This window comes from Mustela nigripes, chromosome 13 (assembly GCF_022355385.1).
Source record: "Mustela nigripes isolate SB6536 chromosome 13, MUSNIG.SB6536, whole genome shotgun sequence".
NCBI lineage: Eukaryota > Metazoa > Chordata > Mammalia > Carnivora > Mustelidae > Mustela > Mustela nigripes.
The window spans coordinates 111,824,656-111,838,764 of NC_081569.1; the positions used below are offsets into that span (position 1 = coordinate 111,824,656).

Consider the following 14,109-nt stretch of genomic DNA (forward strand, 5'->3'; position numbering starts at 1 on the left):
CCATTTATTCATTCCTTTACCTCCAGTTACCATTCCTTCTTCCTTCCATTTATACTCAGACTTTTCCTTTGAAAATCTTTTAATGAGACAGTTGATTTGGCCACTGTGCTGGTCTGGATTGCCACCAGTAATACTTGTTTAACAAGTGCCACCTGCTTAGTCCTTTTCCATTCATACAAGATAGGGTTGCTAGTGAGCAGTCTCAAACACCAGGTGATAAAACTGCATTCACTGTTAATCCCAATTTGGCCAGATGGAATCAGGCATAATCTACGCCATCAGGCCCTAGGAACTCTGATGTAAAGTTTAAAGGTATAGTTAATAGTTTCTGCTAAAGAATCATCCTGCTCTGGGATGCACAGTTGCAGCCTTGATCCTTGGTACTATAACATCAGGTAGAAAAAAAAGAAACTTGGTGTGATATGATAAAAGAAAAAGTATAGTCCTAAAGAAAAAGTATAGTCATACCAGCATCGTGTCCCAGCCCCCTCTTCCCTAGAAAGGTAGAGGACTATATTTAGTGGGGACCCTCCCTCAGCCTCCTTCTTGTTGAATGTGACCACACACTAATGGTCACTAATGAAAGCATATAAGCCATGCTCCTCTGTTTTTAGACAACAAACGTTTCCATAGTCCATTCCAATTTTCTATCAAATCGTTGCTCTGAATATGAAAGTGTGTACTTTGGTCTAAAGGAATGTGACTCTGCAGTCATTGGTACGATATTTTCTGTTCTAGTCCTTTTATAGTATACTGAGTATTTGCATCTACCATTGAGTAAGCAAAGCCCAGTCCAAAGTAAATGTCTATTCCTGTTAGGATTCATTTGTAGCCTCAAGGGACTAGCGGCATCAGTCCAACTTGCTAGCTATGTGCAGGACTTTCCCCTATGGAATATGCTGCATAACCTTCTGCTGTCTGCCTTTTTTGTTAGCAGACAGAACAGTTCTTATTGGCATTTAGTGCCTCAGTGGGTGCAAGAAGAATATATCAATTTAGCACATATCTGCATTGTTGCAGCCCCCCATTGCCCACTCATCTCATGGGCCCAGGTGCCATGTCAAGCATTCATACTGGGATATCTGCTCACCAGTTCCAATTACCTTCCATTTCCGAAAGGGGGTTCTTCTGATGGGCCTTGATGTATCCTACTTAAACATACCCCTTACATTCCCAGAGTGACTTCCATAAGCTATGCCCCATACAAGCATCCATTTGGTAGACCAATTTTCCATTGCCCTTCTGCCTGACCATATGACCAGGCCACTGAACACTTACTATGAGTTGGTAAAAACCCAAACATAGGGGCAAACATCATGCAGTTCAGCCTATCGAGCTGATTTGTTTTTACCTTCTTCAATCAGAGTGGCGGCCTTCCAAACAGGATGCTGTCCCTTCATCTTGGAATTGCCATCCATAAACCAAGCAGCTCTTTGTTGATCAATAGAAAGCTGTTTATAGGGCACCGCCCAAGTGGCCCAAGTGGCCATAGGATCCAGCAGCTCCTCAGGTGGCTCCGAAGTCGGCCCTAGGTGAAAAGAGGCTACCTGCTCGTGAGTACCTCCTTGTATTCTCCTGGTAGCATGATCCTATATGCACCATTTCCATTTTATTATGGAATTCTCTTGGGCATTGCCTTCCCCATTAGAGCATTTCTCTGATATTCTCAAGACATTATGGATATTTCAGTTTTCAAGATTATTTTATGTTCTTCAGTCATAAGGGTAGTCCCAATTAAAGTCCAATAGCAAGCTAGTAATTTTCTCTCAAATGGAAATTTTCTGGCCCAAAGTCCCAGCAGTTGTTGCTAGGTGGCACTCACAGATTTCTTCCGTGAACCCAGTTTGCACTCCACTCAGGTCTGTTGTACACCAAATTAATGATCTGTGTAGACTCAGGCAATATTATTTATTCCCACTTAACATGTATTATGTATACTAGTGGAAGAGTGGGTTTATATGCTTTCTATTTTACAGTATGAGGTAAAGGAAGAATTGTCTAGTCAAACACAATATCCATCCCCATAATACAATCAGGTAAAGGAGACTTATCACTTCATATGAAGTTCATTGTCCAGATATTCTACTTTTCATCCCAATTTTCACTATAATAACATCAACTGTTTCATTCCTGTACCCTTTCAATCTAACTGTACCTCCCATTAGAATTTCAACAGGTATTTACATTATGGATCCCATGTTGAGAAATCCCAGAAAAGTATCTTCTCCATTCCCTGACCATTTTATCTATTTATGTGCATATGGCCTTGGATTTCTAGGCAGGGTTTGTACCAAGGGTTTTACACTCTTTTGTCAGGCCTTATCTTGATAAGATTATGGGACCATCACTTAAGGTGATTCAAGATGAGGTTTCTTTTATCTTTGCCTTCCAGCTTTTAAAATTCCTTCAAACTAGGGTAAATAGAGATTGTTTAGGACCCTTCAATGTTGGGAGACCAGTGCTCCCATCTGTCTGCTCAACCCATGATGCTGCTTAACACCTTTCTTTTGCCCCCAGCAATGCCCACTTTATTCATTCATTTCTTAATTATTATTTAAATATTTCTACCTTTATAGGACAGGTCTCTTGAATCTCTCATTTCTTTATTCCATTCTCTTAGGAATAAGTCTAACTTTATTCAGTATTAATCATTTCCGCATAACATTTTTTTTGGAAGCAGCTCAGGGACCAGCAGCTATATGTTAGATTAGCCAAAATCTAAGCTTGGCACAACATCAGGATTCACCCCAACATTCTTCCTTTTGTTTTAGCTAGTGCAAATAACAATAACTATGAGATTATAAATTTACCTTTTTTCTTTATGCATCCACTGACATTTGATCTATCATTTCAAAATTCCATTGCTAACTTCTCTCACCAATAACTAATCACAGCACAGCTGCAGTTGCATTCTGTGGGTGACCCTGTGTTTATCCAGGCTCTTCCTGTCTTCCTTTCTCTGCCCAAATGATGTTTCATGATCACATGAGTCAGGATCTTTCTAGTGAGTCACACTTCTAACACCAACTGTAAGGATTTTGGGCCAACTGTAAAAGTTAGCCAACTATAAAGTTGGAGCACTCCACAAGACTTCCTTCACTCTGGACACCAACTTACAATTTAGAGGGTTTCTAAAACCACCCTCAATTTTAATAATTAACAAGAAGGACCCACAGAACTCACTGAAAACTGTTGTACTTACTATTGTGGTGTATTGCAGGGAAAGAATACAGACTGAAACCAGCCACGAGAAGAAGCACATAGGGCAAATCCTGAGAGGTACTAAATGAGGAACTTCTAATCATCCTCTCCCATGGAGCCAGGGACAGCATTACCTCTTCTTGGCCATAAAATAGATAATACAGAATATCACTAACTAGACACACTCACCTTTGCCTTTGATGTCCACTGTTATTACTGGGACTTGATCACATATTACCCATATGGTTGACCTTTAGTCTAATCCTTCCCAGAGGGGAAACTTAGGCCTTTAGTCCCCAGTTCCTTCCACAGGCAAAACTAATATCTTGTTTCCTAAAGTCCTCATAATAATCCAAATTGTTAGATTGTCCAGTGGCCAAATCTCAGGCAAACAAAGACACTCCTTTTAGGCAAGACCAGGAACTAGAGTTCACCTCCCAAAAGCTGAAAGTAAAGGCCAGAGTTGTTGTTGGTCAAGATTAAATTCTTTGCTATATAATTTTTATTACTAAAATGATTGAGCCATATAAAGAGAAGTCAAAAGATCAGGTACCCTTACAGGAATTCCCATAACCCTCTGTAAATTTTAAGATATTTCTTTACATCTTAAATTTTAAGGTAAGTTACTTTAAATGTTAAAAAGAAAGACCTGTGCTTGAACACATTCCACAAACATCTCTGGCCCTATGTTCTGATTTTAAAGTTCTCACCTATTCTCTTTTGGTGATACATTATAGGTTATAGTGGACACTTGAGTAGGAAACTATGTTAATTTTTATGTAGTGCTCTATACAAACATTTTTTGTATATTACACAATGTTGCCTAGCTATATTTTATGGTAATAGTCAGAACTTTAGCTCTCTGAATAAAATAAGTCACTCCTCAATTGGTTTGTTAATTCTAGTGTTCTGCTCTAACTAGAAAGGTGAAACTGTTTCCTGCCTTTCCCATAATGTATTAAAACCTGAAGTTGTATAGAAATTTTACTTTAAGAAAAATATACTATATGCTTATATAGTACTCTAGTTCTACAGCTTACAGAGAATACTATGTACCATGTTTACTTCATATTTCACATTGCAAAGATAATATTTTCAATATTCATTCTTAAGATAGATGGAGAGAAATATCGATCCCAAATCACAAGTAAGTTGACTGTTACCATTTTATCTGCCTATAAACATGCTTTATCTTCATTTTTTTTCTTCCTCTTGCATACAGGAATGCTTTCAGTTTATACTGCCAGCTCTACCTCATGCCATTGACCTTTTACGTGATGCCATTGTAAAAGTAAAGGAAGTGCATGATGAACTTGAAGATTTACCTTCCCCACCACCTCCTCTGTCCCCTCCTCCCACAACTAGCCCACATAAACAGACAGAAGACAAAGGGGTTCAATGTGAGGAAGAGGAAGAAGAGAAGAAAGACAGTGGTGTTGCTTCAACAGAAGATAGTTCTTCATCACATATAACTGCAGCAGCCATTGCTGCCAAGGTAAGCCTGCTGACAGAGACCCAAAGATCTAAAGGAACCACAGATAAATGTACTGATTTCATCCCTCTTTCCATCCAGTTTTTTTCTTGAGTTCAGTTCCTCTTCAGGGCATCCTTAGAAAAGAATCAGGATATTCATGACACTCATAGCTATGTGCCCGCCATAATGTAGAGTCCTTGAAAGCATTGAAGTTTGTTTTCGGTTATGAGACATTATAGATATTGCTGTTACTTATTGAAGTAATAGGCAAATAGGTAAAATGTGACATTTAAGAACTCTATGGAAATGTCATTTTTGTGGTCATATTAAATATACAACGTTCATATATTTAAAACATCAAATATTCACAAATTCATAAAGGAGCTGCAAACTGAAGGTAAGAGACCTTAGATGATTCTAAAAATTAGTTGAGAAAGAGTAGTATTTTTTTAAGACGGGTTTTTCAGCAGTTAACATTTCTTTAAATTTTACTTGACCCAAATCACCTTAGTGGTATAAAGAGGAAATAGATATAATGTATTCACATTTTTTATTCAGTAAAGTAATAAATATTATTAGAATAGTACCAAAGTATTACAAATTCTCTTTAGGCGATTTTGGTAGTAAATAGAGTACAATACAGTACTTGCATAAATTTAGTCACTTTATCTACTCAGTATACTTAAAAATCTTCGGAAAATAACGTATCATTGCTGGGAATAATGATAATTCATTGAGAACACAAGATTGAAAACCTAATGAAGGAATTCCTAAAGTTTTAGGTTATCACCCAGATATTTTGGCTGTGAGGATAACTTGAGAGAAATTTTGGCAACCCATAGATTAGAAAGGATCATAGAGATTTTTTTAAGGTGTCCTTTTAGACAACCAATAGGTAATTCTTTTACTGAAGACCAAATGATTTCGTCCCCAGATCTGCTCAGCTGGTCCATTAAATGTTTACTTAAAGCAGTAAATGTTTTAATTGTATGTGATTTTTGTTTTGTTTCATTTCATTTTGTTTTTATGGAACTGATTGGTTAAATACATACATTTTAAAATCATTATATCTTCTTTTACTGTTAATTAAGAGTAAAAAGTACCATCAATTTCAATCTTAAGAAAAAGCTTACAATATTTGAAATCTAAGCTGATATTGTCATACTACATTTGAAAAATTTTGGCATTTCATTGTTTTATTTGTTTTCACCCTTTTCCTTTCTAGTCATTTTGCTTGTATAGTTTCATGTCTTCCTGTCACTGTATTCATAGTTGTTATGTGTTGTGCATTAGAAGCATCCATTCTACACCAGTCCAGCTGTTATCATGGCACACGGTGAGCAGCCCATTCCTGGTCTCATCACTTATTCCCATCATGCAACAGGCAGTACAGACGAACGGGTAAGACAAGAGGCTTTTGCACTCATGGTTTTGCAAGCATACAGCCTACCTCGTTTCCTTGGAGGATAGGCTATAACATACTATGGAAGATGTGTTTTATTCTGAAAGATCTTCAGCATGCTTTTTTTCTAAAGAATAAGTGCCACTGAGCCTATTCCGTCAAGGAATTTAATAGAGTTTCTCCTATACCTGAAATAGTCTAATATCATTAAGATTCCTAAAATACAAATAAATACTAATATTTAATTTCTGTTAACCTTGCTTTTTGCCTCATGATTTTTCATCTTACTTTCTTGTCCTTCATTATGTTCTCATTAAAACCATTTAGAGAGTTGAGTCTTCATACAACTTCTGAGATACATACAGAATCTGAGATTCTGAGAAGATTCATACAACGCATCTTCTAATAAAAACTTGTAAAAAAATACATATCACTTGTTTTAGTCACTGGCTGAATGATAGTTTGTAAAAAGTTCCAGGCTAGAAAAGATCAAACTGATAAGCATAACTGACTAAACAGTAATAATTTAGATGATGGATGCCAAAAATCTCTCAGTCCCTAATATGGTTATAAAGTGAGAGGCAGTTGGTTAAGCTTCTGTTCTTGATTCTGATCATGATCCCAGGATCCTAGGATCAAGCCGCATCAGGCTCTCTACTCGGCTGGAGGTCTGCTTCTCCTCTTCCTCTGTCCCTACTCCTTTTCTCTTTCTCTCTCAATGCTCTCTCTCTAATAAATCAAGTCTTTGAAAAAATAAATAAATAAAATGAGAGGCAAAAAAGGGAGTAATAAAGTGAAATTTGGCTTAAAATCCTTAGGGAGATCCAATTAAAAAAGGAATAGAAGGCATGAACAAACGTTTCTATAAAGAAGACATCCAGATGTCCAACAGACACATGAAAAGATGATCAACATCACTTCTCATCCAGGGAGTGCAAGTCAAAACTTCAATGAGATCTCACCTCACACCTTTCAGTATGACTAAAATCAATAACACAGGAAACAAGTGTTGGCAAGGAAGTGGAGAAAGAGGAACCCTCATGCACTATTGGTAGGAATGCAAACTAGTACAGCCACTCTGGAAAACAGTATGGAGTTTTCTGAAAAACTTAATTAGAATTACCCTACAAACCAAGAATTGTGCTACTGGATATTTACCCCCAAAATACAAAACACTGATTCAAAGGGAGTCATGCGCCCCTATGTTTAAAGCAGCATTATTTAGAACAGCCAAATTATGGAAGCAGCCCAGATGTCCATGAACTGATGAACGGGAAAAAAAGATGTGATATGCATGTAAAATGGAGTATTATTCAGCCATAAAGAAGAATGAAATCTTGCCATTTAAATGACATGAATGGAGCTAGAGAGCATAATGCTAAGCAAAATAAGTTATACAATTACCATCTTATTTTATTCACATGTGGAATTGGAAACAAAGCAAATCAGCAAAGGAAAAAAAGAGTTTTGTTGTCATTTGGGATTTACCTGTGGTTGCAACACAAAGATAACTGTGGGCTGAAGCAAGTGCTTAAAAGTATGCTCCTTTTACCTGGTCCTATTAATTGAATTCATTGGGCGTCTCAGTGGATGAATGATCTCTAAAACCATTAATAATTTTTTGGAAGTAAAATCATAACTTTATTACAAATACTAAATGAATACGTATCCAAGGTATTATGTCTTACATGAATTATTGAGGGTACCAGAAAGATACTACAACTGCTTCACAGGAAATACAAATATATAAATACAAATATATAAGAATTAAGAATGTAGAAATGGAAAAAAAAAGAATGTAGAAATGAATTTACAAATATTAATCTTATTATTACTTAATGGTTAAGTTATGAATATTCAAATAGAAAAAGGAATGTAAAAGTACTTAATGCAGTACCTGAATAAAAGTAAGTATTTGGGGGCACCTGGGTGGCTCAGTGGGTTAAGCCTCTGACTTCGGCTTAGGTCATGATCCCAGGTTTCTGGGATCAAGCGCTGCATCGGGGCTGTCTGCTCAGCGGGAGCCTGCTTCCTCCTCTCTCTCTGCCTAGTTGTGTTCTCTCTCTGTGTCAAATAAATATATAAAAATCTTTAAAAAAAAAAAAAGTAAATATTTGTTATTTTAGGTGGTTGATCACCTCACTGATCCTAACTCAACTTTCAGATGTTACTGATATAATTCCTCCTTCACACCTCCTCTTTCCTTTGCCCAGTTGAACAATCCTTCCTTTCTTCTTTCTTCCTTTCTTCTTCTTATTCAGCTTTTAGGCACCCTATATTATTACATTTTGTAGGTGGTGACCTCCTTTGGAAATGGGATTAATGCTGGTTCTCCTCTCTAAAGGCTCATACATACAACTGTTGAGTTCAGTTGTAAGGCCTGTTCCTTAGATTAATTCTTATGCCACAAGAAACAACAAGTGTTGGCAAGGACATGGAGAAAAGGGAACCTTCTTGCACTGTTGGTGGGAATGCAAACTGGAGCAGCCACTCTGGAAAACAGTATGGAGGTTCCTCAAGAATTTAAAAAATAGAGCTACCCTACAATCCAGCAGTTGCTTTACTACCCTATAATCCAAAAAATACAAAAATATTGATTTAAATGATACATGCACCCCAATGTTTATAGCAGCATTATCTACAATAACCAAACTATGGAAACAGCCTGAGTGTCCATCAATTAATGGATAAAGAAATACATTACTTACCCATTAAAAAAGAAATCTTGCACTTGCAATGATATGGATCGAGCTAGAGAGTATTATGCTAAGCACAATAAGTCAAAGAAAGACAAATACAATATGATTCACTCATGTGTGGAATTTAAGAAACAAAACAAATGAGCTAAGGAGAGAAAAAAGAGAGAGATGCAAATCAAGAAACAGATTCTTAACTATAAAGAATAAACTAATGGTTACCAAAGGGGAGGTGGGTTGGGGATGGGTAAAATAGGTGATGGGGATTAAGGAATGCACTTATCAAGAGGAGCACCAGGTAGGGTATGGAAGTGTTGAATCACTGTCTTGTATACCTGAGACGAATATTACACTGTATGTTAGCTAACTAGAATTTAAATAAAGGCTTTAAAGGATAAAAAATTTTTTAATTTAAAAAAAAATTCTTGTGCTAGCTAAAGATCAGCCTTCTCCCTAAAGCCTTTCATAAATCCAATCTATATTTATCTTTGCTTTCATTTTGTATTACATTCATTCACCAAATATTTGTTTTGATATATATAAACATATAGATATATACATATATATATACATTTATATGTCACTCTGCTAAATGCCATGAGTTTTTAAATGATCATACATGATTTAGGTCCTGCCTTTGAGGAACTCACTGTGTAATACAAAAAAAAAAAAAAAAAAAAAAATTCTTAAATGAACTAGTTTTATAAGTGTATCATAACTGTTGGTAGTCTCATGAGATTAAAAAAAAAAAAAAAAAACTAGTCTGATTATTACAGATTTTATTTTAAGAAGTCCTGTGAGATTTATCAGTGGCTATTTTGAAATTACTCGGCATGATAAATTCCCAGGAAACAACCTAGTCTAATCCACCATCATCTTTCATCTCCATTATTTCAGTGGTTAGTCTCATCAGTTCCACTTTAGCCTCTCTTCAGTTTACTCTTTTCAAAGCCAGAGTCAGCTTTTTAGAACATAAAGTAAATCATGTCACTTTTCTACTTGAAACTTTCAATGATTCTTGCTACATTTAAAATACAACTAAAACTCCTTGACATGTTCTGCTAGATTCTACATGATGTGGCTCCCCCCAACTTTACTAGGCCCTTGTCTAACCATTCCTCTCCCTTTCCTCATTGCTTACCAAGCTTCATCAAGCTTTTTCTTGCCTTGGGTAATGTGCTGTCCCCACTGAAATATTCTTAACCCTATTCTTTGCCTAACTGACTTCTATCTATGCTTTCTGTCCCAGTGTATCTCTTTTTTATAGAAAGACCTCTGATCTGCTTCCTTTAGCCTAAATTATGTTTGCAGTTACTCTCTCTTATAGCATCTCGTTCTTTTCCTTTTTAGCACCTATCACAATTTACAATTATATACTTATTCATGGGTTTAATATTTATATGTATGGATTGTAAGGTCCATGAGGACAAGGATCAGATCTCTTAGTTTATATATCAATCTACCCAACATCTAGCACAGCTTGGCACATATTATACACTGATAAAATATTTGTTAAATATGTTCCATGAAAAATTATAATATATCATCTGTCTATAAAGAATAGATGTCCATTAACTAAGTTTACAAGACAGACATAAAAAAAGATATATTTAGTAATGCCTATGATGTATATGGTCTCTTCCATGAAACAATCAGCACAATCAGCATATTCTTTCCCTCTAGTAAGCCAATATATTATGTGACTATAATAATAATGATGAGATAATTTTTAAGTGCTAACTATGTAGCAGGTACTATTCTAAGTGGTTTATATAAACCATTAGAAATTAATACCAAAATGCAGGTATAGGCAAGATTATACCTTTTATTTTCCTGGAAGGCAAGTATATATAGCAAAACAAATTTTAATAAGGATTCTTATTAATACCATTGAGGACAACAAAAATTCTGAATAATTTTAAACAATAAGGGAATAATTTTAATAAGTATAAATAGTCCTTGTAAAGAAACAAAGTCATGAATATTTAAATTTTTACATTTGTGGGGCACCTGGGTGGCTCAGTGGGCTAAACGCTCTGCCTTCAGCTCAGGTCATGATCCCAGGGAGAGCCTGCTTCCTCCTCTCTCTCTGCCTGCCTCCTAGCCGACTTGTGATCTCTCTCACTGTCAAGTGAATAAATAAAATCTCTAAAAAAAATAAATTTTTACATTTGAAAAAATATCTGTTATAGCTATACCTCATCTTTACTGTCTAGACAAAATTATAAAGTATGGCTTTTCTTTATAAATATTAATCGTAAATTGCTGTGGATTTTTTATTTTTTAAATTTTTATTTATTTATTTATTTGACAAAGAGAGATCACAAGCAGGCAGAGAGAGAGAGGAGGAAGCAGACTCCCTGCTGAGCAGAGAGCCCAATGCGGGACTCAATCCCAGGACCCTGAGATCATGACCTGAGCCGAAGGTAGCGGCTTAACCCACTGAGCCACTCAGGCGCCCTGCTGTGGATTTTTTATCATTAATTTTCATCTAGATTTAGGTCTTCACATTCCTTCTTTTGGTATTTATCATGTGTATTTTTTATTTTTTATTTAAAGTTTTTATTTAAATTCTAGTTAGTTAACATATACTGTAATATTGTTTTCAGGAGTAGAATTTAGTGATTCATTACTTACATAAAACACCCAGTGCTCATCACAAGTGCCCTCTTTAATTCCCATCACCCAGTTAGCCCATCCCTTGACGACTTCACTTCCAGCAACTCTCAGTTTATTCTCCTTAGTCAAGAGTCCTTATGGTTTGCCTTCATCTCTTTTTTGCTTCCCCTTCCTCTGTGTTCATCTGTTTTGTTTCTTATATTCCACATATGAGTGAAACCATATGGTATTTGTCTCTGACTTGTTTCACTTAGCGTTATTCACTTTAGCTCCATCTCCGTCTTTGCAAATGATATATTTCATTGTTTCTCATGGCTGAGTAATAATCTATTGTATATATATTTCATATCTTCTTTATCCATTAATCAGCAGATAGACACTGGGGCTCTTTGCATAATTTGGCTGTCATTGATAATGCTGCTATAAACATTGGGGTGTATGTGTCACTTTGAATCAGTATTTTTATATCCTTTGGGTAAATACCTAGTAGAGCAATTGCGGATTGTAGGGTAGTTCTATTTTTAACTTTTTGAGAAAACTCCATATTGTTTTCTAGAGTGGCTGCACCCAGTTTGCATTACCACCAACAGTTCACATTTATTTTTCTTTTTATTTTTTAAAGATGTTATTTATTTGAGGGAGAAAGAGAAAAACAGAGAGAGAGTACCAGAGTAGAGAAGAGTAGAGGAAGTAGGAAAAGCAGACCCCACCGCTGAGCAGGAAGCCCAACATGGGGCTTGATCTCAGGATTATGACCTGAGCCAAAAGCAGATGCTTAACCAGCTGAGCAACCCAGGTGCCCCAGTTCACATTTATTCTTGTTAAATTTCATTTTGCTACATTTAACTCATCAGTGTAGCCAAAGAGATCTTATTTTAAATTGGTATCCACCATTTAGTACATTACCTGCCTTTTCTAGCCCTGTTACCTGAATAAATGTTAATCATGCTTTAATTGAAGTCACTGATATAACTTTTTTTTAGGATAGCACACTTCACACACTACCAGAAATCCTACTGGTTATGATTGCTTAACCAGCTAACATGTATTTCTCTTCTAGTCCCTCAGAACCAACTTTATCTTGTCCACAGGAGTTTTATCAATGACTTATCAAATACCTTACTGAACTCAAGATACATTAGTTTGACAATTACAGTCTTTAGTAAAATTTTTATAACAATCAAAGCCACTAAAGGATGTATTCAGAAACTCTAGAAAGATACATGATATATGTTTTCTGAAAAATCCTTTTAAGTATTCATATTTTTAATCTACTTTTATCAGTTCAGAACTTATATTGCAAACTTGGATATCTAGATAGATTTTTAGAAAATACAACTCATCTTAAAGGTCTTTATATCTATGATGGAGCTAACCAACAAGCTGGACAATGACTCTAAAAGCATTACCATCAAGACTGACAAATTGTTGCTGTGGTAGCCATACACCTCCATGCATGCCTGCTTTGAGAAACTAGCTCCAATTATTCATGCATTTGCTCACTACCTACCCAAAATTAAATCCAAGTGCCATAGAAATTGTCTATTAGTCTTCCAACTTTTCTATAAATTTAAACATTTTTTCAATACAAAAATTTTAAGTGGTTAAAATGATTCAAAGGGGTAAGTATATGCTCACTTATGAATTTCCTTGGCATCAAAACACAAACTTATGTATTTATTTTATTGCTATTCTTTCTGGCGTTTTAAAAGACTAGAGAGTTCAGGATGCCTGCATGGCTCAGTCAGTTAAGTGGCTGCCTTCAGCTCAGGTAATGATCCCAGGGTCCTGGGGTTGAACCCCACATTGGGCTCCCTGCTCAGTGGAGAGCCTGCTTCTCCCTCTCCCTCTGCCTGCCACTCTGCCTATTTGTGCTTTCTATCTTTCTGTCAAATAAATAAATAAACAAAATCTAAATAAATAAAGGACCAGAGAATTCTAAAAGAGAAGTGATAGGAGGAGCAAGATGCCAGAGGACTAGGAGACCTAAACTTCATCTGGTCCCAGGAATTCAGCTAGATAGCTATCAAACAATTCTGAACACCTAAAAACTCAACAGGGTACCAAAGAAAAGAATAGCAGCAATTCTCTGAACAGAAAAGTGACCACTTTCCAGTAGGACATGCAGAGAAGTAAATCTGAGGCAATGTACAGGAAGATAGACTATAGGGGAAGGGAGCCTCCATCAGCCGACTACTGCCAAGTGATAGAGCAGCAGAACACAAAATAAGAATATTTAGAAGTCTGCTTTATGGAGGGACATCACTCCAGTGGCTAAGCAGATGGACTCCTCCCTGGGACAGTGCTGTCTCATGACCCTCAGGGACACAGAAAGACTAGAGGTGCCTGCGTGTGGCAGAGCTCCCATGTAGCAGAGCAGGGAAGCTGCTGCAAAGATGGAGCTGAGAAGTGGATTCTCAATTCAGGGTTGCCATAATCCATCATCCAAAGTACAGTTGGACCACCACTCTTCAAGCAGGGACTACACGAGTGACAGATCCAGGGAGAATGCCCCCCTTCCTCCACTGGGAGGAGCAGCATGGAAGCACACTACAGGAATCTGCTGGGATTGGAGACTCCAGATGGGGCCATGTGCCAGAGATAGAAATGCTCAGTCACAGTCTGGGTGAGCTCAGAGTGAGGCCAGAGACCAGGGAGACAGGAGTGATTGACTGCTTTTTGCTGAGGTCACACGCAGGTGGGGGCCCCTGAGCTCT

The 14,109-nt window shown here is 36.7% G+C and overlaps 1 protein-coding gene across 17 annotated transcripts in view; it reads left to right on the forward strand.

Annotated features, from left to right (window-relative positions):
* GPHN (gephyrin) overlaps positions 1–14,109 on the forward strand; it is a 637,714-nt gene that overhangs the window by 406,031 nt on the left and 217,574 nt on the right. For 10 of the 17 annotated variants that reach the window (XM_059373415.1, XM_059373418.1, XM_059373420.1 and 7 more), the window contains one exon: positions 4,424–4,696. In XM_059373415.1, the coding sequence (XP_059229398.1) occupies positions 4,424–4,696 (273 nt within the window). Of the gene's footprint in view, positions 1–4,423; positions 4,697–5,968; positions 6,077–14,109 lie in introns of all 17 variants that reach the window. The other 7 variants (XM_059373410.1, XM_059373413.1, XM_059373412.1 and 4 more) reach the window with 1 other exon arrangement.